The sequence below is a fragment of the Microcebus murinus genome, chromosome 20, assembly GCF_040939455.1.
Source record: "Microcebus murinus isolate Inina chromosome 20, M.murinus_Inina_mat1.0, whole genome shotgun sequence".
Lineage (NCBI taxonomy): Eukaryota > Metazoa > Chordata > Mammalia > Primates > Cheirogaleidae > Microcebus > Microcebus murinus.
The window spans coordinates 23,250,074-23,274,435 of record NC_134123.1 but is presented as its reverse complement, the minus strand read 5'-3'; the positions used below and the strand labels follow the sequence as shown (position 1 = coordinate 23,274,435).

At 45.1% G+C, this 24,362-nt stretch overlaps 1 protein-coding gene and 1 pseudogene across 2 annotated transcripts; both read left to right on the top strand.

The window, feature by feature from the left end:
* Positions 1 to 34: 34 nt before the first annotated feature.
* On the top strand, positions 35 to 12,387 carry LOC105858910 (E3 ubiquitin-protein ligase TRIM13-like; annotated as a pseudogene).
* Positions 12,388 to 12,523: 136 nt separating this feature from the next.
* ATXN1L (ataxin 1 like) lies at positions 12,524 to 23,662 on the top strand. Of its 2 annotated transcripts, none has more exons than XM_012742431.3 (3): positions 12,524 to 12,792; positions 14,702 to 14,763; positions 15,993 to 23,662. In XM_012742431.3, exon 3 carries the CDS (start codon positions 16,110 to 16,112, stop codon positions 18,177 to 18,179), a length of 2,070 nt encoding a protein of 689 aa, XP_012597885.2. In that variant the 5' UTR covers positions 12,524 to 12,792; positions 14,702 to 14,763; positions 15,993 to 16,109; the 3' UTR covers positions 18,180 to 23,662. The 2 variants fall into 2 exon arrangements, with proteins under 2 accessions (XP_012597885.2, XP_012597886.2); XM_012742432.2 differs by having other exon boundaries at positions 15,990 to 23,662.
* The last annotated feature ends 700 nt before the right edge of the window (positions 23,663 to 24,362 follow it).

Here is a 24,362-nt window from a genome sequence, read left to right as displayed (position 1 = left end):
TGAATACACGTGTTAGTAAGGGACAAAGTATGCGATGAAACTACTGAAAGAAGATCTCATGTGCCCAGTTTGTTCCAGTCAGTGTGATGGTCCTTGGGGTTTGCCTTGCTTGAGCAACTTCTGCAAAAAAAAAAAATGCTTAGAAAGTGTCTTAGAGGGGAATGTGTGGAATTTGTCATGGAGACCAACTCCATTCAAGTGCCCCGGGTGCTGTCCTGTACTCAGCTCCTGGAGACGACAGCCTGCAAGTTAATTACTCCCTGAAGGGTACTCTGCAAAATATAGCAGGATCAGGATCTCTCCCATAATGCAATTGTGCAAAAGACACTTGTACCTCTCAACATTCTCTGCCTGACTGATATGCAGCCAATTTGTGGAATCTATGCCACTTGGGGTGATCACACCAAGCATGTCTTCTGTTCTATGGAAGATGCCTATGTTCTGGAAAGGGATGGATGCCTTTAACACGCTTCTCCAGAGCTTTGAGACTTGGCATCAAGGAGACGCTCTTTCTCACTTGGGCAGCTTGGAAACTAGCAAGACGAAATCCCTACAGTTACTGACTAAAGATTTAAATAAAATGAAGGAGTTTTCTGAGAAGTTACAACACACATTGGGACCAAAAAAAAAAAAAAAAAAGAAAAGAAAAGAATGAAATCCTGTCTGATTTTTTTTTTTTTTTTTTTTTGAGACAGAGTCTCACTTTGTTGCCCAGGCTAGAGTGAGTGCCGTGGCATCAGCCTAGCTCACAGCAACCTCAATCTTCTGGGTTCAAGCAATTCTCCTGCCTCAGCCTCCCAAGTAGCTGGGACTACAGGCATGCACCACCATGCCCGACTAATTTTTTTCTATATATATTAGTTGGCCAATTAATTTCTTTCTATTTATAGTAGAGATGGGGTCTCGCTCTTGCTCAGGTTGGTTTCAAACTCCTGAGCTCAAACGATCCACCCGCCTCGGCCTCCCAGAGAGCTAGGATTACAGGCATGAGCCACCGCGCGTGGCCTTCCTGTCTGATTTTGAGACCAGGAAACTGGAAGATAGGCAAACTTTTGACCCAGAGATCAACAGACTCCATACTGTCTTGCACAAGCAATGAATGGCTTTCAACATTGCTGAGGCTTCCAAAGATGTGTCAGAACTTGTCATATGCTGCAACAGATGCAGGAATTCTGGGTGGTGGGGAACCAAAGTAATCCAGGAAATTCCTTTACCTCCCTCTAATTTGCCTACAAGTCCTTTAATGAAGAACTCTGATGATCTTTTCATGTCCTCCCAATCAGTGGAAAGATATAAAACTAGTAGATGTGCATAAACTTTCTTTGCCTCATCACACTGGCACTTTCATTATAGCAAGATTCCCTGCAGCTTTTATCAATTATTTTTGATAGTCCTTCTGCTTGGTCTTCCTGTTTTCTTCAGTCCTACCATATTCCTATAATGGTCTTTATTTGATGAATTGGCAACTTGGAGAGACCATCTTTCAAACTTCAGATCCTATCTGACTACATCAGCCAATTTTGTAGAATAATTAGTTTTTTCCAGGGAACAGGTGATGGATGAGTTTTTCATTTTCAGTAAAGATTTAAGACTTGGACTTTGGTGGCACTGAACAATGTGGCAGGATTTGTATGTAGATATAAAATACTCCCAGCTGGGCACAGTGGCTCACACCTGTAATCCTAGCACTCAGGGAGGCCAAGGCGAGAGGATTGCTCAAGGTTAGGAGTTCAAAACCAGTCCGAGCAAGAGTGAGACCCCGTCTCTACTAAAACTAGAAAGAAATTAATTGGCCAACTAAAAATATATATAAAAATTAGCCAAGTATGGTGGCACATGCCTGTAGTCTCAGCTACTGGGGAGGCTGAGGCAACAGGATTGCTTGAGCCCAGGAGTTGGAGGTTGCTGTGAGCTAGGCTGATGCCACGGCACTCTAGCCTGGGCAACAAAGTGAGACTCTGTCTCCAAAACAAATAAAAAATAAACAAAAAATAAAGTAAAACAATCCCAAGGTAGCCCATTGACAATGTTCACTATGCAATGAATCTTTAAATCTTTAAAAAGAGACTTTTTAAAAAGCTGAAATTGGAATATAAACCTATATGCACATATACATATATATTCATATACACACATGTATGTTTATACACACACAGTTACATATAGATATATACATACAGACTGAAAGAAAATATATCAAAATTCTTATCTCTAGATTGTGCCTGTATTTTCCAATTTTCCTATTACAAGTTTATATTATTATATATCCTTACAGCTCAAGATAAAAACACAATTATTTGATTTTTTTAAAAAAACCAGCTCTTTGTACCAACACATTCTATTCAAGCAGGCGTAGTTGTCCTTATAAAAGAGTCAAGGTTCTTCAATGGTCCCAATAAGTTAGAGCCCACCCTCTCCCTTACCAGGTGGGAGGAATGCCTTGTCACCCCTTTGAGCCTGGGAAATGATGCATTCACTTTGCAGCCTGAATCAGGGCTAAACCGAGCCAACAACAGGTCACAGTACAGCTCCAGGATCTCCGTGGCCTCCACGAGGTGGTCTTTCTGGACAATGCGCTCTGCATGGATCGGAGCTCGTTCATCCTTCCCAGAAGCCAGATGGTCGGCAACCTCCTTCCTTGCTTTCTAGGCTGGCTCAGCTGCAGCACAAAGCACATATAGGGAAAAAATGTGCAAAGAGGAATTTGTCGCATAAAAAAAAATCAGGTTATATAATAGTGTAAAACGATGTTTTTTTTTTTATAAAAACTAACAGATATACACCCTTAAAATGTACTGTACATGCATAAAGTTATGTGTCACTTGTTCTCAGTGTCATCCCCAGATTGGCAGCAGCGGCATCACATAAGAACTTGTTCGAAAAGCAAATTTGTGGGTCATCCCAAAGAAACTGAATCAGAAACTCTGGAAATGAAAACCAGCAATCTGTGTTGTAATAAGCTTGCCCAGGGATTCTGACACCTGTTAAAGATTCAGAACCCTGTAGTTTTATAGGTGATCTTTATTTTCTTCTTTCAGTTTACTTTTATTTTCTAAAATGTTCCATGGAGAACATTTATTACTTTTGTAATAAAAAAGGTTAATTATTTAAAAAAGAAAATGCATGTAGTGCTTTGCTGTTTAAAAATGTTTTCATTCACAAGGCTTTTTAGAAAAAAAAAAATGTTTTCATAGGGCCGGGCACAGTGGCTCACTCCTGTAATCCTAGCACTCTAGGAGGCTGAGGCGGGCGGATTGCTCGAGGTCAGGAGTTCGAAACCAGCCTGAGCAAGAGCAAGACCCCATCTCTACTATAAATAGAAAGAAATTAATTGGCCAACTAATATATAAAGAAAAAAAAATTAGCTGGGCATGGTGGTGCATGCCTGTAATCCCAGCTACTTGGGAGGCTGAGGCAGGAGTCCAGGAGTCCATCGCTTGAGTCCAGGAGTTTGAAGTTGCTGTGAGCTAGGCTGACGCCATGGCACTCACCCTACCCTGGGCAACAGAGTGAGACTCTGTCTCAAAAAAAAAAAAAAAAAATGTTTTCATAGGCCAGGCATGGTGGCTCACACCTGTAATCCTAGCACTCTGAAAGGCAGAGGACAGAGGGTTGTTTGAGGTCAGGAGATTGACACCAGCCTGAGCAAAAGCAAGACCCTGTCTCTACTGAAAATAGAAATAAATTAGTTGAGCAACTAAAAATAGAAAAAAATTAGCCGGGCATGGTGGCACATGTCTGTAGTCCCAGCTACTAAAGAGGCTGAGGCAGGAGGATCGCTTGAGCCTAGGAGTTTGAGGCTGCTGTGAGCTAGGCTGACACCATGGCACTCTAGCTAGGGCAAGAGAGCAAAAAACAAAAACAACAAAAACATATTTTTATAGGTACAGTTCCATTTGATCCCAGCCCCTGTGCATTTTATATTGTTATTTGCATTATACAGCTGAGAGAATTGAGACTCTGAGAGGTCAAGTGCCTTGCCCATGGTCACATGATTAGGAGTAACTGGTTGAATTAGAACCCAAGGCCAAATTTCAGGCTGCAAATTCCTGTGCTTTCTTTTTTCTCTTTCTTCTCTTTTCTTCCTTTCTTTCTTTCTTTCGCCACATTATGCCATAGAATGAACAAGCAGAGTCATGCTGAAGAGGTATAAAATGTAACCTGTCCTAGGCAATCCACTGGGACAAGCCAAGTCATACTATGTTGTGTTATAAATTGATGAACTGATGACTGAGCCTGGGAAAATAGTCTTTTCACAAACCAGGAAAACCTCTGAGCCTCCAAATTATATACCCTGTTCACCATACCCTAATAGTGATGTTTATCATCTAATCATGAACAGACAGAGTCACTCTGTCACTGCAAAACATGTTGACTTAAGATTGCATTTGTTTATTATTTTTATTATTATTTTTTGAGAAAGAGTCTTGTTTCGTTGCCCCAAGGTCTTGTTCTTGCTCAGGCTGGTCTCAAACTCCTGAATTCAAGCAATCCTTCTGCCTCGGCCTCTCAGAGTGTTAGGATTACAGGTGTGAGCCACCGCACCCCACCTGAGACTGCAGTTGAAACTCTGCTTGCAAGGGAGCAAAGCTAAATCCAAAGTAGGGAAACGTTCTTTGCTCTAGTCTAGACATCTCAGGGAAAAGATATCATAGTCATACCAGACTTGTCTCAGATAAATGCTGAACGGCTGTTATATAAATACCAATATTAGTAAACAATTGTTATGTGCCCAGATAATAGTTTGTGCTACAAATAGAACTCTGGAGTGATAGAAAGTCACGATTATTCTCTTCTTTCAAAAAAGGAATAAACTGAGGTCTAACACAGGGATAATTTGTTTTATTTATCTCAAATCACTCAGGTACTCCATGTTTAAATTTCTTCATTTGTAAAAAGGATACTGGCCGAGTGTCGTGGCTCACACCTGTCTGTAATCCTAGCACTCTTGGAAACAGAGGCGAGAGGATCACTCGAGGGCAGGAGTTCAAGACCATCCTCAGCAAGAGTGAGACCTGTCTCTACTAAAAATAGAAAAAAATTGCTGGGTGTGGTGGCATGTACCTGGAGTCCCAGCTACCTGGGAGGCTGAGGCAGGAGAATTGCTTCAGCACAGGAGTTTGGGGTTGCAGTGAGCTGTGATCATGCAGCTGCACTAGGATACTATTTATCTGGATAATAATATGTATCACTGGATTGTAAGAATCAAATAAAAGAACATGTGATGGGTGCAGTAGTACAAACCTGTAGTACCAGCTACTGTGGGAGGCTGATGCAGAAGGGTCACTTGAGCCCAGGAGTTTGAGTTCAGCATGGGCAACATAACAACACACACCCCCATCCCATAGTAAAATAAAAAATAAAGAAGGAACATGTGGTCATGAGGTTTAAAATTTACAAGGGCTGTTTACACCATCAACGTCATCCTATTGTTCATGGTAACAATAATGGGTACCACTGGGTTTGCATAAATTTCATTTGTCTTAGGTCCTTTCCTTAGGCCCTTATTACCTAAATAATGCCCAAACATCAGCAAGATCTGGCTACAGAATGCTAAAAATCAATTTGGAAGTTTGAGTAACAACTGCCTTCCTACCAGTAGATTATGGTAATTCAATAAAGCTATTAACTCAACAGCCAGAGAATTGTGTGTATGTGTAATATTTATCTCACCTGAACCTTCCTTATAATCAGAGATCATCAGTTTTTCAGTTTGCTGGGGGGTTAATGGTTCATGTGACCCAGTGGAATGAGGAAAGAGCAAAAGGCAACAGAAAATATGTCATACTTAAGAAGACAGCACTCATTAGCACTGTCCGGCTCACCAGTGTAATACTACTTGAACTGCTTGAAGCCGACAAAAGGAATGGCATTTTGTGTGTATGTTTGAAAAAAGGGAAAGAAGCTCTTCCAGAAAAATTTGCCCAGAGGTCTCAAACTCAGTAGCTACTGAACATTTAAAAAGACTGATTAGATAAAGTTCTCTGCCTTAGTGGAGAGAAGTCTGGTGATCTGGACATTGTTTTATACTTTCAACTTTTGGAAACTTTTTTAAATTAATCTTTTTATTTTGAGATAGTTGTAGATTCACATGGAAATTCACATGTTGTAAGAAACAATACAGACTCCTCTGCTTCTCTGATCTAGAAATAAAATTAATGAAAATAGAAATTAAAAATTTGATTTGAGGCCGGGCGCTGTGGCTCACGCCTGTAATCCTAGCTCTTGGGAGGCCGAGGCGGGCGGATTGCTCAAGGTCAGGAGTTCGAAACCAGCCTGAGCAAGAGCGAGACCCCGTCTCTACTATAAATAGAAAGAAATTAATTGGCCAACTGATATATATATAAAAAAATTAGCCGGGCATGGTGGCGCATGCCTGTAGTCCCAGCTACTCGGGAGGCTGAGGCAGAAGGATCACTCGAGCCCAGGAGTTTGAGGTTGCTGTGAGCTAGGCTGACGCCACGGCACTCACTCTAGCCTGGGCAACAAAGCGAGACTCTGTCTCAAAAAAAAAAAAAAAAAAAAAAAAAAAAATTTGATTTGATAATTATTAATAAAAGAGAAAAAAATTTTTAAAAAGAAAAAAGAAACAATACAGAAATGCCTACAGTACCCTATACCCAGTTTTCTCCAACTTGCAAAACTGTAGTAGAATATTATAATCAGGATCTTGGTATTGATACAATCAAGATACAGAACAGTATTTAGAAACTTTTAAAATGTGTTGATCACTATAATAATCATTACCATTTCCCCACAAGTCAGAAGCATTCCTTTAAATTCCAAAATTGCTAAGTGAGGTCTTAGGCAATATATCACCTTAGGGATTGTGCAGTGATCTGAGAGGCAGCTTGCTATGGAGTGTTTCCTCACTTTTCTTTTTTTTTTTTCTTTTTTATTTTATTTTATTTTATTTTTTTAAGCCTCTAAACATTTGGCATTTTTATTTTTTATTTTATTTTTTTAAGCCTCTCACTTTTCTTTTGATTCCCAGGACTTTTAGGTGATTGATAACTAGTTGCAAGTTAACCCAAAGGTGATCAGCTTTGAAGGCAGAGCTGAACATTATTTCACCACAAGATACAGCAGCTCACAAATCACCTTACTAAGCAAGCTTTCCAGAGAAAAAGAAAGTTATCAGTATTATAAAGGACTCCAATTTCTTCATGCCCACTTTATTCATTCAACAAGCCCCGTGGAATTCCTGATCACTCTGCAATGCCTTGAATGTATTTGCTTCTCTGTGGATCAATCCTCCAGATATGACTCTTGCAATTCAAATAGGGATCAGGTTTCCTTCAGTTTATTCCAATAGTCAGTATTTTTACTGAGTGTCAGTATTTGAGAGTTCCACTGGAGGTGTCTGACAAAAATGAAAGTCATTGGCAAGTGTCTGAGGAAGTATACAAGAAAGGGAGATTTCCCCTCCCCAAAGGACATATTAGCAACTTACGGGGAAATTACAAGACCCCCTTCTAAATAAAATAGTAATGAACTTTGAAGGGAAATCCCCATTGGAATCTGGAGAAGTCATATAACATTAAAGGCATGCGGAGATGAGGATACAGAATTATTCAAAAATTGCTTATTTCTACATGTGGACATCCAGAAAACCTCTTGCAAAATAATCTAACACCAGGTACCAACACATTTCTAGACAAAGCTGAATCTATGAAGTATTTTTATAATTTCATGTATACTTGGGATTAGTTGGTGTTCTGCCATCGGTGCCCGAAGAAAAAGTTTGTTTCCTAAAACGACACTTTTACATGCCAAAACATACAAAAGCAGGAAAAGATGACAATATGAAAAAAGCCACCTACTCTTCTTGTTCTGACATACATAGTTTCTCAAGTTACCAGCGCTTCTCTCTGGTTTGATGCCTAATGTCAGAAAGAATTGGGATAGTTTTCTGAATTCCCACGCCTGTAGTATAGGACTAGAAAAGTCAGCAATGAGAGGTAGTCAACGTGGAGAGCTGGTTTGAAAGTCTTGCTCGTTTAGGGAGAAGAATAACCAGCAAAACAGGATTTTATTGTTGCTGTTTTCCTTCCAACAGAATAGCTCAAGCCCTCACATCACAAAAATTCAATCTACACACAATAAAGGAATTCAATAAGAATTCAGGGAAAGGGGAAGAGTGGACAAAACATATGGAAGTTTAACTTTTCAGTCCCCAAATGTCCCAAATACCTTTAAAAATTCCCCTTTAGGCCAGGCATGGTGGCTCACGCCTGTATTCCTAGCACTCTGTGAGGACGAGGTGGGCGGATAGCTCAAACTCAGGAGTTAGAGACCAGCCTGAGCAAGAGCAAGACTCCGTCTCTACTAAAAAAATGGAAATAAATTAATTGGCCAACTAAAAATATATAGAGAAAAAAATTAGCTGGGCATGGTGGCGCATGCCTGTAGTCCCAGCTACTCGGGAGGCTGAGGCAGGAGGATCACTTGAGCCCAGGAGTTGGAGGTTGCTGTGAGCTAGGCTGATGCCACAGCACTCTAGCCAGGGCAACAAGAGTGAGACTCTATCTATTTTTTTTTTTTTTAGACAGAGTCTCGCTTTGTTGCCCAGGCTAGAGTGCTGTGGCATCAGCCTAGCTCACAGCAACCTCCAACTCCTGGGCTCAAGTGATCCTCCTGCCTCAGCCTCCTAAGTAGCTGGGACTACAGACATACGCCACCATGCCCGGCTAATTTTTTCTATATATATTAGTTGGCCAATTAATTTCTTTCTATTTTTTATAGTAGAGACAGAGTCTCGCTCAGGCTGGTTTTGAACTCCTGACCTCAAGTAATCCGCCCACCTCGGCCTCCCAGAGTGCTAGGATTAAAGGCGTGAGCCACCGGGCCAGCCGACTCTATCTATTTAAAAAAAAAAAAAAAAATCCCCCTTTAATTCACAGTTCTTAAAACTCAGTAGAGATTTAAAGAAAACTTCAGTGAAAGAAAATAAAGAACTTCTAGATGAGAGAGATTGAAAACAGGTAGCTAACAAATAGGCAAAATAGATAAAAGTAGAAATGAGGAAAGGGGAGCAAAGAATTAGCCAGGAAAGTCTCCCAGTTTGGGATACACTAGGATATCTTTGTGAAGTTTCATTCAATGCCTATTTATTAAACCAGTTTCACACATAAAAGCCTGAGTTTACTTAATATATAAATAAGTAGGAAATTATCCAGATTCCAGAGAATTATAGTTTTGGATAAATGAGGTAACTTTTGGTTATTTTAGTGTCATAAATCTAAAAACTATATTATTTGTCACTAATATTCCTGTCAAACTGTTTTTTTTTTTTTTTTTTTTTTTTTTTTGAGACAGAGTCTCGCTTTGTTGTCCAGGCTAGAGTGAGTGCCATGGCGTCAGCCTAGCTCACAGCAACCTCAAACTCCTGGGCTCCAGTGATCCTTCTGCCTCAGCCTCCCGAGTAGCTGGGAATACAGGCATGCGCCACCATGCCCGGCTAATTTTTTTTTTATATATATATCAGTTGGCCAATTAATTTCTTTCTATTTATAGTAGAGACGGGGTCTCGCTCTTGCTCAGGCTGGTTTTGAACTCCTGACCTTGAGCAATCCGCCCGCCTCGGCCTCCCAAGAGCTAGGATTACAGGCGTGAGCCACAGCGCCCGGCCTGTCAAACTGTTAGTATGGAGTTTCCTATCATCAAATGTACAACCAAAGAAATGAGAATTGCTGGGAGCAAAGAGTTCTGGAACAGGATATAGCAGAGATAAGAGTCACTCTTTTGGGACTGCAGCACCAAACCAGGAAGTCATTTACATTTCACCTGTTTTTTAAACAGTCACACCCTTGCATTATGTCATTAAGTTATTGGCTAGTAGCCAAAAAACTTTTTTTCCTTACATCTATCTGTGTCAGCTCTTACAGCTTTATAAAAAAAATTCAAGCTCTCTGAGTATATTTCCTGATCTGAAATAAACTGGCTATCCTTGAATATACCTGTGTTAGTAAGTGACCTAAAAAGAGAGAGTCACACTGAATGGAGGTGTATTAAACCAAAATTTTAAGGTTGCACTGGCAAAAAATGCAGCCCACAAAGTATCTGTTGTGGACTCTCAGTAGAACACATTTAAAGGAAAAAGGGGATACATAGGAAAAGGGAGGGGTGACAGAGGTGAGTAATGAAAGTGATAGTATTGTTGCAAAGTTCTATTTAGTGCTCAGTAAATCTACATAAGATAAGATGAACATTCAACAAAAGAGGTTAGAGGAAATTATCAGTGTTAGGAATCTTCTCAGGATGGGTAGCTGAGAGATCTTATCTCTTCCTTGATTTGTATCTGTGGAGATAAACTTGTAATCCACATTTAAGAGTTTATTTTGGCTACAGTCTTAAGGTTATAATTGACATGCACTCATTTTATAGGGACTCTGGATCTTGGAAGAGTTTTGTCTAGGGCTAAAGGAACTAAGAAATATTTTAACCCAAAATGCATTTCTTTGCCAGATTTTGAGATGGCTATGGCTAAACAGGAATAATGCTGTAAGGCTGTCTCGGTGGGAAAACTGGGGGAGAGATTTGCATTTATAGAGAATCTATGTTAGATGCAGCCAAGCCCTGCCTATTTGATCTGGGACATGCTTGCCAAAGTCTGACACCCTTAAAGGTCTGAATAAAAACATTTCCTTGAGGGCTGTTAAGGTGAATCTTATCTGTATAACAAGACCACCTTGCCAGCCAGGCTTTAAAAGAGGACCCCTGAATCTCATTGGGGAGAGGATGGCAGTGCTTGTGTGACTCAGTTGTCAGGCTCAATTGTCCCTTTTGGCATAATGAATTTTGGGGGGGTCCTGAGATTCTTATTTTTCCTTTGCACCTGGATGATCTGAGGGTGTGGGCTTGGCAGTTTGAATGTCAAGTGAGCTTAGGTATGAACTAGAAAGCAGAATGCCTGTTAGCGCTAAAACTGATGCACTGAGGGACCACAGGACTTCCTTCTTGGCCAAACTGAGAGAGAAGGAGACCATTATGAACAATATTAATATTCATGAAGCAAAGTCCTCCTCTCTGTTAATTTAGATGTCAGCAGTAGCTTCACTATATTTTTCCCATTTGTGCTGGGTCTGGAGTGGGGTGTGTATGTGGTGGTGTTTAATAATTTTGATGATCCTTTGTGCCCATCCAGATGAGAAAATATGAAAATGAGGTCTAGATTCTCTAGAATATTGGAGATCATGTACTGTATTAGTACCTTAACTTAGTCATTTTTATACGTCTAAGATAATATTCTCACAACAAAATTAAAAGTTGCCTTTGTGGCTTTTGACCACCACCATTCCACTTTCTTTCCCAAAATGACCAATGTTAACTAGTTATGTATTCTTCCACAACTTTTCTGTGCAGCTACATAAACATACACAACCGTAGTTATATCTTTTAACATTAAATACATGATTTTTTTTTTTTTTTTGAGACAGAGTCTCGCTTTGTTGCCCAGGCTAGAGTGAGTGCCGTGGCGTCAGCCTGGCTCACAGCAACCTCAATCTCCTGGGCTTAGCGATCCTACTGCCTCAGCCTCCCGAGTAGCTGGGACTACAGGCATGCGCCACCATGCCCGGCTAATTTTTTGTATATATATTTTTAGTTGGTCAATTAATTTCTTTTTATTTTTGGTAGAGACGGGGTCTTGCTCAGGCTGGTTTCGAACTCCTGACCTTGAGCGATCCGCCCGCCTCGGCCTCCCAAAGTGCTAGGATTACAGGCGTGAGCCACCGCGCCCGGCCAATACATGATGTTTAATGTATCAGACAGCTACACCCCAGGGATCACGGACCAGCCAGTACTTTTTAATCAAACAAAAATCAATTGCTATTTTTTGAAGAGTTTGCAGAAACTCAAAGGAAAAAAAAATCCACTGAGAATCCAATCTCTCCAGCAATCAAGCTTATTTTTTCCCAATTTTGCTCGTTTTTTTCTGAAAATTATCCATAACTACTTTTGTACATAGTTGAAAATTCAACTGGCGCTCATTTTTGTTTTCACTTAAGTCAATCAGATGTTCATGCTGCTAGGAACTGTACTAATTTGTAATGAATGGTGACCTAATAATATTGCATAGCAGTCAAGGCCTCTTTCCGCTAAACTCAGCTGCTTCCCATCGTATTGAACCCCTCCGTCTTATTCCCCATAAAATTTCAGGTCTCCCACTACTTGCTTCACCTGCCCCTTAGACCCCGAGGCCGGTCCACTTTCGTCTCCCTCTGGGCCATTTCTCAACTCTTAAAGAGTTCCTATCTCCGCCTGGGTTCCCAGGAGGGATCTCCTTACTCTCCAGGGCCTGGGTCACCTCAGGATTCCCCGAGGTTCCCTTCAAAAGGAGACTTCACAAGTCAGGACCGGAAGTCCAGGAAAGGAGGGGGTCGCTGATGGCCACGCCCCAGACCTCTGTTTGGGATCCCCAGAATTTACTTAGGTGGAAAAATTGCGGGGTCATTGTGGGGTCAGAGTGAGGGGGCCGGGCTCAGGCCTATTCACGTGACCCGGTGCTAGGGAGAGTAGTTTGTTTTCCCACCAGAGGGGGCGCTGGACGGGAAAGGCGGGTAGTCAGCCCCCCTCCTCTCCCAGGCAGTCCTGGGAGTCGCTCTCCGGCCCGGGTAATGACGCAATCTATCCGCGCCGGGGGCGGGGCGCGCGTGACGCTATCTCCGGGCGCCCAGCTTGGGGGGGGGCGCTGGGTGTGGGGCGGCTCCGGGGCCGGGGATGGCGGCGGCCGCGGTTGCGGCGGCTCCGGGACGAGCGGGAGGAGCCCAGGAAGCGCTGTGAAATGGGCCGGTGAGTGTTTTCGGGAGTGGTGGCCGCTATGCTGGCCTTAGTGAGGCCAGGCGGGCCGGGGCACGTATCCCCAGAGGAAGTGGCCCCCAGGAGCCAGTTGCCCAGCCGAGCCGGGGCCCGAGAACCGCGGACGGAGGGAGCGAAAGAGGCCGAGCCTTGACTCTCGCGCGCTTCTTTCTGGCCCGGCCGTGGAGGCATCCTCAGGTCCTGGCGCCCCCGCGGCTGTGTCCTAGCGGGCCAGGGTGTCTGAGGCTCCGGGGCGGGAAGGGGCCCCCAAACAAGGAAGCGTCGCCTGCAGGGCCTCGCCCATTCCCTCTTGGTGAAGGGTCGGCTTCTCAGTCTCCAAACGCAGAATTCCCAATTTTGGGCCCTACCCTTTTTGGAGCAAGGATTGCGGGATCACGGGAAGCCATAACCCCTGGTCTCTAACAAGCTTCTCGCTTTCTGTCGGTCGCACCTCTCGCTTTCAGCAAATTCGGGTCTCCGACTGGGTTCAATCTCTTGATTCCGACCCAAGCGTAATGAAAAGCTTCGTTCCAGGCTCTGCTGGCAGCGTTGGCAGCTCTCAGGAACTGCCCGTTAACTCAGTTGGGGTTAGAAACTGCGTCTTCCCCTTGAGAAATCCTCATTGAGCTTCTCCAGAGGCCGAGGTTTCAGATTCTGAAATGTGTTTTGCGTTGTGAGAACCCAGTACACAGGCTTGGCTCTTTGTTGTACTTCCCGCAGACCTTTTGCCTCTTTGAGCGCTTTTATTAGCCTGTTTTCTAACTCCTTAGTGAGCTAGAGGCAAGTTTTCTTTAATGCTTTAGTTGCTGAGAGCAAGGATCATTCTGGAATTGAAGATGTGACCCCAATTTCTGTTGGGAATGAAAAGAAAGCTAACTGCTTTTCAGTTACTGAAACTGCTGGCAGAGAACAGATGCATGATTTGTGCCCACACTGTAATTTTGTGTTTGTGTTATTAGGAATTTGACTTTGCACACTGTGTTTTCCTATCCTTCCACCTTTTATGTACACCTGCATCTTGCCAATCTTAAGACATAAATGTTGCCTTCAGTTTGGGTAGAGGCTTGCAGTGTTTTGTAGGACTTGGGCAGGACAGTTGGTAGTTTCTCAGAGTACTCATCAGTACTACTTTCTCTGTTTTCAAAGGTTAAGTCTCCACTCCTCAGTGCTTGACGTTTCTGGCAAGTGTAGATATTGATAGTTTGGCAGTAGTTTGTTTCCCTAGTGATTACTACGTGAGGACCAAGGTGATATTTTAAGTTTCTTTCACATCTGTTATAGCACTTCATATAAAGTTGTCACTCAGAAGATTTTACACACACAGAAGCTCTTTCTTTTACCCTGAAAATCTGTTAGTAAGTCTTCCCCTTGGACAACTCCCCCTTGACCTCTTTTTCTGCCCCAGAAACATAAATAATTGTTCTTTTTCATCTAGTGCCACTTTTTTCATTTCAGTAACCTCCAGATCTGTGTTTTCATAGGCCCTGAATAAAGGTGAAATTCATGGAGTTGTTTTTTACTACTTCCCATTGTTCACATGGGAGCAATGTTAAGTCTTCCATTTTTATTTGGCATTTCACTGAAATTTGGATTGGAAGCAAATTTAACCTTTGGGGAATAGGGATGGGTAGAGAATGAAGAATATGATATTAAGGAAAAACAATGAAATTTGACACATGGACTTTTTTTTCCAGGGATGTCTTCCTACATATTAGCACTTAAGAAATGGCTTTTTCTCTATTCAACTGTCTAGGCACTCTGGATAAATGCGTCTTTACCTCTGGAGAAGAGGATGCAGCAAGGACTCATGGGCTTTAATGCTTTGGAATTGCCTTTAATGATGACCCTGGGGAGAGTCAGAGTTCACCCTCCTGCTTACCCCATTCCTATTTCTATCTCCTAGGCTCCCAAGTCAGCCGGGAGGACACTTACTACAGCTGCTCAGAAGCACCACTGGATGCTCAGGTAATACAGGGACTTGGGAGTCCTTGTTGCAGAAAAATATCTGGGATGTGACAGTGGAAAGACAGAATGTAATGTCATTGAAAGCTCTTTAAAGATCCAAAGAACTGGAGCCTGATTGGAAGAAGTAGGTGGCAACGTTCGTGTGTGTTGAAGTATTCAGACCAAAAAGTTGCTCTGTTAACAATGGACAGAAGCATTTGTGAAAGGTGACGATAAGAGAAAGGAGAGAGAACTTTCTTATGAATCATACAGCCATAGACATAAACAGCCATGTTTAGAGGAATGGAACCAGAATTTTATGAAGTTGTGCCTAGGGCAGACCTATAATGGAAAAGGAGCCATTGGCAAAAGAAAGGACAAAGAAGAAAAGAAAGGGAATGAGTAAAGGCGGCACATTGAAGGTGGTCAGTGAGAAGACAAAAAGTCTTGCAAGACTAGGGAGCAGGAAATCTGTGTGAGATCAGAAGAGTTTTGTTACTCTTTGGGCAGGAGGAGAAACAAGTTGTAGAGCAAACTACTATAATCACTCTCACTTATAGGGCTGAAGTTGGAATATAGTATATTTCATGGAGCAAAGACGATGGCAGTTTTCATAACATGTTTAAGGAGGAAAGTTTTTAAAAAAGCACAAGCAGACCTCAGGACTTACTGACATCTCAGTCCTTGAGGTGCTTGTGACTTATGACGCAAAGGAGGATGAGAGTTTAGCTAGGCTTGGGGTGGGAGGGATGGGAGTAGGTGAGATCATAACCCAAATTAGGCTAGGGAAAGGAAGCAAGGATGAGGTCATATGTTCAGGGAAAGAAGATGGCACATTAGTCTTTCTTAGCAAAAGGAAAAACTTAAAAAGACCCAGCAGCAATGACCATGTGTTCAAAGCCTCCTTAGAGGAGAAGGCTGAGAACAGTCAAGGTGCTCATGAGAGGCATGACTAATTGTGAAGCTGTTGGTCTCTCGGGGGTTATGGATCCCACGAGTTATTTATGTAGCATTGAATGCTGTTCGTATAGTGCTTTGTGGTTTCCCTGTTTGTTTCATGTCCTAGGTGGATGAGTGGGAGTGGCATGGGGTGGGGCGGGTAATCTCCTTGTCTGCCCCTTTCTCATATCTCCTTTTTTCTAGCAGTCCCCTTTGTTATATTTTCCTCCATGGGCACAGTTCTTGCTCTTTCCTTTGACTTGGTTCATCTGTAGGTTACTTTTCTTTGCCTCTGATTTGTTCCCTAGCAGATGTGGGTGCCCCAGCCAGCAACAGAGAGGGGTGCAGGGAAGCCACAGAGAAGCCCCTTCTGATGCCCCAAGGAGCAAGCCGACCCATTCCAGGCTCCAGGAACACCACAAAGCAATATGAAACCTGTTCATGAGAGGAGTCAGGAATGCCTTCCACCAAAGAAACGAGACCTCCCCGTGACCAGCGAGGATATGGGGAGAACTACCAGCTGCTCCACTAACCACACACCCGCCAGTGATGCTTCTGAATGGTCCCGAGGGGTTGTGGTGGCCGGGCAGAGCCAGGCAGGAGCCAGAGTCAGCCTGGGGGGTGACGGAGCTGAGGCCATCACCGGTCTAACGGTGGACCAGTATGGCATGCTGTATAAGGTGGCTGTGCCACCTGCCACCTTCTCACCAACTGGCCTCCCATCTGTGGTGAACATGAGCCCCTTGCCCCCCACATTTAATGTAGCGTCTTCACTGATTCAACACCCAGGAATCCATTATCCCCCAATCCACTATGCTCAGCTCCCGTCCACCTCTCTGCAATTTATTGGGTCCCCTTACAGCCTTCCCTACGCTGTGCCACCTAATTTCCTACCGAGTCCTCTCCTTTCTCCTTCTGCCAACCTTGCCACATCTCACCTTCCACACTTTGTGCCATATGCCTCCCTCCTGGCAGAAGGAGCCACTCCTCCCCCACAGGCTTCATCCCCGGCCCACTCATTTAACAAAGCCCCCTCGGCCACCTCCCCACCTGGGCAGTTGCCACATCACTCGAGTACTCAGCCGCTGGACCTCGCTCCAGGCCGGATGCCCATTTATTATCAAATGTCCAGGCTACCTGCTGGGTATACCTTGCATGAAACCCCTCCAGCAGGTTCCAGCCCAGTTCTTATCCCTCAGGAGGGCCAGTCTGCTCTGGAAGCAGCTGCTGCCAATGGAGGACAGAGACAACGAGAGCGAAGTATAGTAAGACGGGAAAGCGAAGCCCTCGACTCCCCCAACAGCAAGGGTGAAGGCCAGGGACTGGTGCCAGTTGTAGAATGTGTGGTGGACGGACAGTTGTTTTCAGGTTCTCAGACTCCACGGGTAGAGGTTGCGGCACCGGCACACCGAGGGACCCCAGACACTGACCTTGAGGTCCAGCGGGTGGTTGGCGCTTTAGCTTCTCAGGACTATCGTGTGGTGGCAGCTCAGAGGAAGGATGAACCCAGCCCCCTCAACCTATCCCATCATACCCCTGACCATCAGGGTGAAGGGCGAGGGTCAGCCAGGAACCCTGCAGAGCTGGCAGAAAAAAATCAGGCCCGTGGGTTCTACCCTCAGTCCCATCAGGAACCAGTGAAACATAGACCTTTACCCAAAGCAGTGGTTGTAGCCAATGGCAACCTGGTGCCCACTGGAACTGACCCAGGCCTGCTGCCCATGGGCTCGGAGATCCTGGTAGCATCAAGTCTGGACGTGCAGGCCAGAGCCACCTTCCCAGACAAGGAGCCATCGCCACCCCCCATTACCTCCTCCCACTTGCCTTCCCATTTCATGAAAGGCGCCATCATCCAGCTGGCTACCGGGGAGCTGAAGCGGGTGGAGGACCTCCAGACCCAGGATTTTGTGCGCAGTGCCGAAGTGAGCGGGGGGCTGAAGATTGACTCTAGCACGGTCGTGGACATTCAGGAGAGCCAATGGCCTGGATTTGTCATGCTACATTTCGTGGTTGGTGAGCAGCAGAGCAAAGTGAGCATCGAGGTGCCCCCCGAGCACCCCTTCTTTGTGTATGGCCAGGGTTGGTCCTCCTGCAGCCCCGGGCGGACTGCACAACTCTTCTCTCTGCCCTGCCATCGGCTACAGGTGGGAGATGTCTGCATCTCTATCAGTTTACAGAGCTTGAACAGTAACTCAGTTTCTCAGGCCAGCTGTGCTCCCCCAGGCCAGCTGGGTCCCCCCCGAGAAAGGCCTGAGAGGACAGTCTTGGGACCCAGAGAGCTATGTGACAGTGAGGGGAAGAGCCAGCCGGCAGGAGAGGGCTCCCATGTGGTAGAGCCCTCCCAGCCTGAGCCCGGTGGTCAGGCCTGCTGGCCAGCCCTGAACTTCCAAAGATACAGCATGCAAGGGGAGGAGGCACGGGCTGCGCTGCTCCGTCCCTCTTTCATTCCACAGGAGGTAAAGCTGTCCATTGAAGGGCGTTCCAATGCGGGAAAATGAACCTCTTCCCCAGACCAAGACTGGGGCTTTGCCCCAGAGCTGAGCCTCACTGTGAGCAGGCAGAGGATTTGCACACGCCGAGCAGGGACCGGCTCTCTTGGCAGTGAGATTTGGGGGGAAAGGGGAGGCGTGAAGTCAGCCTCCTCAGGCAGGATCTGTTGCTCATTACTCCGTGACATACTTTCAGCACAGCCCCAGAGGGTGCTGTGTTGGGGAGCAGCAGGCCTGGGCCAGGGAAGGAAGGGGGTGCACACAGGATAAGAAACATTCCAAAATCAGGGCCTCCCTGTTCTTTCCTCCCCATCCCTAGCTCCTGCAAGGGGAAGTCCGGGCTTTGGGAGCAGGTGGCAGAGGGAGGGAGTATAGAAAGAGCCAAAAATGATGATCCACAGCTTATAGTAGCAGTTAAACTGTCAGAAGGTTTTTTTCTTTCTTTTTTTGTGTGGTAGGGCAGGAGGCCCCAAGATTGGAAATAAGAGGGTTCCCACCCAGAACCCTTCTTGTGAGAGACGTGCACTTTAAAGGGTGACTTTGTTACAGATGTATGTGGCTGGGTTTGTGGGAGGAGCACTCATCTAAGGACTCTGCTTGATCCTCTGTGTCACAGCCCTTCCCCACCTCTCCTCACCATTCCTGCTACAAAGCTTCTAGCAGCTGGGGGCAGGAGAGCAAGAAGCCCCTCCAGGGTTCAGGCTGAAGTACCGCCTTGCTGGGGACCCAGTCAGGGAACTTTAGGATAAAGGCCTGACAGCCAGGCTGACTGAGTTCCAGGCAGGGCTCCAGGAAGGTAGCTGACCTAACAAAGCTCCTCCGACTCAGCATGCCAGACCTGCTTGGAAATTTCACCGAGTCTTTAGTTGGTAGCAGTGACTTTTGAAAGAACCAGTGGACCCTTTTCCCTAGGCACCCACACCCTGCCTTTGTCTGTCTATGTTGTGCCTAAGTGCCTGCGCTGCCCCCACCCTCCTGCTGCCCTGACCTCTCTGCATGGCGTCTTGACCTGGGCCTCATTCCTAACTGCACTGCCTTTCCCCTTCTGCAACATTGGTTTTATCCACTCTGACCAAGAACTCTAGTTTTTTGGTATGTAGGGGTCTCTCTGGTTTCCCCTTCAGCTGTAGTCTCTATTTTTAAAAACTCAATCATGTCCCCTTCTCTTCCACTGCCAAACAGCTTGGTGGAGAACCAAGAAGGGAACTGTGCCCTGGGCCAGGACAACAGGGCAAATGCACCTGGCTGGGCAGCGCCCATCCTGGCATTTTCACACAGCCTCTCCCAGCATTCTGGCCTCTCCAAGCCGTCCCCTCCCACCGCCAGCTCTAAGAGGATAGTCTTGATGACATTTCGATACTTGCAGTAGATTTCACCCTGTGGTGGTATATTCCTCTGCAAAGAGTATTTTCAATCTTAGTTGCATTTGCCCCCCTATGTCTCAAGCCCATGGTTTTTCTTCACAACTTTTAGCATCAGCTCAGACTGTGGGTTTCCACTGGGTATTGGAAATTAGGCTCCCCCACCAGCTTTCAGGTGGGTGAGTGGTTTTTTTGTTTTTTTGGGGGTCTTTAGACTCTTGAAGGCAACTCAGGGTATTGTCCACCCAGCTCTCTGGTTAGGCTTCTCCCAGGGTATGATCCTGGCATTTCCTTTATAGATGTACTTGGACTGGCCGGGGGCCGGCCTGCTGTCAGGAGTCCAAACCTCTGAGGTCTGATCTCTGCTCTGTCAAAGACTTCAGGCAAGCCTCGTGACCTCTCGCTCTTTCACTTCCTCCCCAGCTGCCAAATGGGGATAAATAATCTTACCTACCTCCTGAGGGGAGGGGAAGTTCTGAGAATGGAGTCATTCTTAGTGTTCAGGTGCTAAAGGTTGTTCTCTTGCGGGGACAGAGTGACGGAAACTGGCTTGTTTGCTACAAGCCCTATAATCCATGGTTTCATTCCTTGAAAGCAGTTACCTGGTCACTCCGCTTTTCGGGGAGGGGTGGGGGTCCATCCAAAGGAAGCTGCTGACCTGACTGCGAGTACTTCAGTCTCCGGGTCATGTCGGAACCAAACACCAACCTTGTATTGTGTTTGGGATCATGTCCTTTCCCTTCTCTGCCCCCCATTATATCTGAATGCTGCTTTCTCTGGCTTGTTTCCTACAGCGGGGGCCTGTGGGGTTGAGTCTTGAGGAATCCCCTCAGATTCCTCAGAGCCTTGGGAAAAGGCTCTGGCTGTTTCATGAGCAACTCATTCCTAGGGCTTACTGTTTGCACGGGTTTCTTGCAAGCGTCCTTCCTCATAGGAAGTCTCATCAGCTGAATATGGTGACATGCACACAGTAGATGCTCAAGTAGCATCCACAAGGACACCAACTGAGCTTCCTCCTTATGGGAGCAAAGCTGTATCTAGTCAGATACCAGCCAAGTAATTTAAATCAAATCACTCTCCACTTGGGCTAGTTGTGAATTTCCAGCCAGGTAACTCCTGCTGAATCCCACAGAGATTCTTGAGGAACTTGGCAAGTTGGGCCCTGACGTTTCTGCTGCTGCTCTGTCTCTTGCTGGTAAAGCAGTACCAGCAGCTCCCATGATATCGTGCCATGCATATGTAACATATTAATACTTGATTTTGCTGAGTTGCAAAGGTATCTTTCATAAAGTATGGTCCCCCAGGAAAAGAAGGCCTGTGCTTGAAATCTTGGTCAGAGCTGTGGCATTCCCCTTGCCTTTTCCCTCTGGTTCAGTCTTTTCTTCCAGGCGTGAGAAATAGGAGTAACCTGTGGTGTGTCCATTCTTCCTTATAGGAATTTCCTAAGTTTGCAGGAGACCTGAGAGTGGTTTTAAGAGAGTGATCATTTTAGTGAGGAAGTTGTCAGCTTTTTGGGAATGGGCAGTTGATGAAGGCCAGACCCAGTCCCTTGTCAGTGGTAGGACATTCCTGGAGCTTTGGGATAGAGGGAGGACTGCTCACTCTCTGGCACTATACAGAATCGTCCATACCAATTTGGGAGAAGGGGAACCCGGTAAAGGATGGGTAATAATAACCTAAGTCTTGAGTCATCACTCCTTTCAAGATTACTGTACACGGGGGAGGGGGTGGCATGGGGGAACCGGCTTTGAGAGTTCAGAGCTGAGTGTTTGTACCTGAGGGGAGGGGCCCCAGCAGATCTGGACTGACCCTTCCATACTCTTGGTCCCAGTTGGTCGTAACACCAAGGACTTTGCTCTGTGCTGCTTTGCCACTGCTGCTGTGTGCTCAGTGTCCTGCCTGCTATCCTCTGGAGCTCCCAGTCCTTTCCTGTCTTTGGCCATGTAGATTAAGTCCAGGCATCCTGTTCTTTCTTACCTGTGTTGTACCAGTGTTATTTTATGGCAAAGTCATATTGAATAGGGATGGTATGAAATGCTGCTGGTGGGCTGGCAAATCCAAAGGGATATGGCTTCAGTGCTGTCAGGAGCCCTTTGGCTCCAAATGTCTGACTGTCTTGAGGGAGAAACAAGTAGGTCCTATTAGTGGGTGTTTTCTGTAGTATTAACTTCTTTCCTTTATGGTATCTTGTATCCTGTTTTAAAAACTGAGTGATGGGGAACCACATTAGGGCCTGTGCCACATCCCAGCAAGGTTCGTGTAGTTCCAGTTACATGGACTCTGGGGTTGGGAGACGGTTTGAAGTTTGGCTGAAATAGCTGCTCAAGTGGGGTTTGATTTCATTTTTACCAGTGGGCATCATAGGTGATTTAGGGGAAAGCACAGGATGGTAGTGTGATTTAAATTTGCAACAGCAGACATATTGAAGAGTTGAGTGTTCACACTGGAGATGAAGGTGGACATGGGTTGACTAGGAAATGGCCTAGGTCCATTGGAGTAAAGATAACCTGACAAATTGGCTGTGGGAGATTTGGTCACTGTCTTATAAATAAAGTAAATAGGACAGAGGCCAAGTTTTAGGGAGATGTCTTGGCCTCCTAGGGCTAAGTTTACTAAACAACGCTGAAGGTACAGTACCTTTCAGATGGGAAAAAGTGTACACTACAGTTGAAGAGCTGAACCTTACTAGGTTGGACGTTGATCAGTAACCTATTAGCCCTTTGCTGGGAAGCCTTTACCTTCCAGCTTCCCTGGGGTAGGGAAGGTCTCCCACATTATGCAATAATAAAATAAGCATCTGGGTCTTAGCAGCTGTCAGTTGCTCTTTCAACTCTAGGATCCATCTTTGGACCAGAAGCCTGGTCCGGGCCTAGGACGACCCTGGCCCTTAAGATGCCGGAGTTGATTGCACTCTCTCCTCACCTGCAGACTATGCACAGTGCCTGGGGCGGAAGGAGGAGAGGTGTTGCGGTTTGCCCTGCTGCCTCCCCAGCAGGAACAGTAGTCATAAATGCACTTTTCACACTAAAGTTTTCTTTATTAGGTCTCCTGTTAAGCCTAGACCCCTCCCTGGTAGATTGCAAACTCACGTCTGTGTGATCCCAAAGCCACTCCACTGCAAATGCCCGGCAGTGAAGATGGCCTCAAATTGGGTTCCTGTCTGCAGTGTGTGTGGCAGCAGCCCATGTGCCTTTACCCATTGTCAAACTTGCAAGCATTTATTTCTGTCTTTATGACTGTCATGGGGACTGAGGTTCTTCAGAGAGAGAGAGCTGATGACACAGTGGTTTTACACCCACCCCCTCGGACAGGGAGTTTGCACGTATTTGTGAGCTGTGAGTGGTTAGTACGTTGCTGGTATTGCTGAAGGCAGGGTTGATTCCTCACTTGCTTGATACTTGCATTCAAGAGAATCTAGATTGTGTTGGGGAAGAGACTGTACTCATGGCTAACTTGAAGTCCTCAACAACCTTCCTAGTCACACAGGATCCCTGTAGCCAAAACAGTATATGTTCCAGCTGCAGAGAGCATACTGCTCTCAGCTTGCACAGCACCTTAGGAGAGGGAAGAATATATGGATAGGGAATGGGGTGGAGACAGGAGGATGGGAATGTTGTCATCCGGGTGGCTTTAGGGTCCTACAGAGTGGAGAAGGATGGCACTGGGGAGGTCTGGATGGATCTGATTTGTGTAGGAGTTCCCTGTAGATAAATTACTGATCCCCCAACTACTATCCCCAGTATGTAATGGCTGAATTAATATGTAATCAACTGCATTGTATCTAAAGCCTTAGAACTAGTCAGGTGCTCCCCCACCCAACACCATTTCTTACCCTCTAATCCTACCTGATCTTTAACAAAGCATTAATAATTCTAAGGATAATCTCTATTTTGTTGTGCTTTTTTGTAACTGTTTTAAATAAATCAATTTGTACTGTATATTTGTACTTTTGTGAGATCCTTTTTGCTGTTTTACCATTTTAAGTCTCTGTACTTGGCTACACACAGATTGTATTTTTATTGTTAATGCTCTTCTTATGGATACCTGCATTTAACTTGTGGACTATGTAAACACAATATCTATCAATATCTATATATCTATATATCTATCTATATAAACTACTAGCTTTTCTTTTTGGTGTTTGCGCCTTCTTCCTATCCCAGCCTTAAGTGGTGGCCATTGGGTGGGGGATAGAAACCCTTTGTGGGAGCACTTATAATGGAGCACAAATGGTACCCATCTTTGTGTGGTGAGCCTGGGGCAGATGGCGTGAGCTTGTCCTGAAGCATGAGCTTTCATCTGTTGGTACGGATTTCAGAGACCCAGAAGTCTATCTGTAGACTTAGATGCTAGCAGAATCAATTACAAGGATGTGTAGGTGTCTTCAACTGCTGGCCTTTCCCCTACTTCTTTTCTTTATTCAGGAACACTGCCAGAAATTGCTTGAATAGGTCAGCCCCACTCAGAGCTATTGCCTACTAGTTAGAAAGCTTGCCACTAATAATTGGCATTTATGGAACATTTATTATATTGCCACAAACTATCCTAAGTGGCTTATATATATGAACAATCATTTGTTAGTATTGGTATTTCCATTTTGTGGCTGGGGAAGCCAAGACAGAAGCTAAGTAACTTACCCAGAGTTACACAGCTAGTAAGTGGCAGTGCAGTATTGAACCTTAGATATCTAACTCCTGGGTTTGTATTAACTCAGAATTTGTTATGAAAATTAAGTAAGATAATCCACGTAGGGTGCTGAAAATAATCTTTAGCACATAGTGAGTGCTCACCCATTTTGAAGCATCCCAGATAGAACTTTAGCATGGAGCTC

What these genes read in the sequence shown, in the direction of transcription:
- ATXN1L (XM_012742431.3), top strand. Translation starts at nt 16,110, where the DNA reads ATGAAACCTGTTCATGAGAGGAGTCAGGAATGCCTTCCACCAAAGAAA.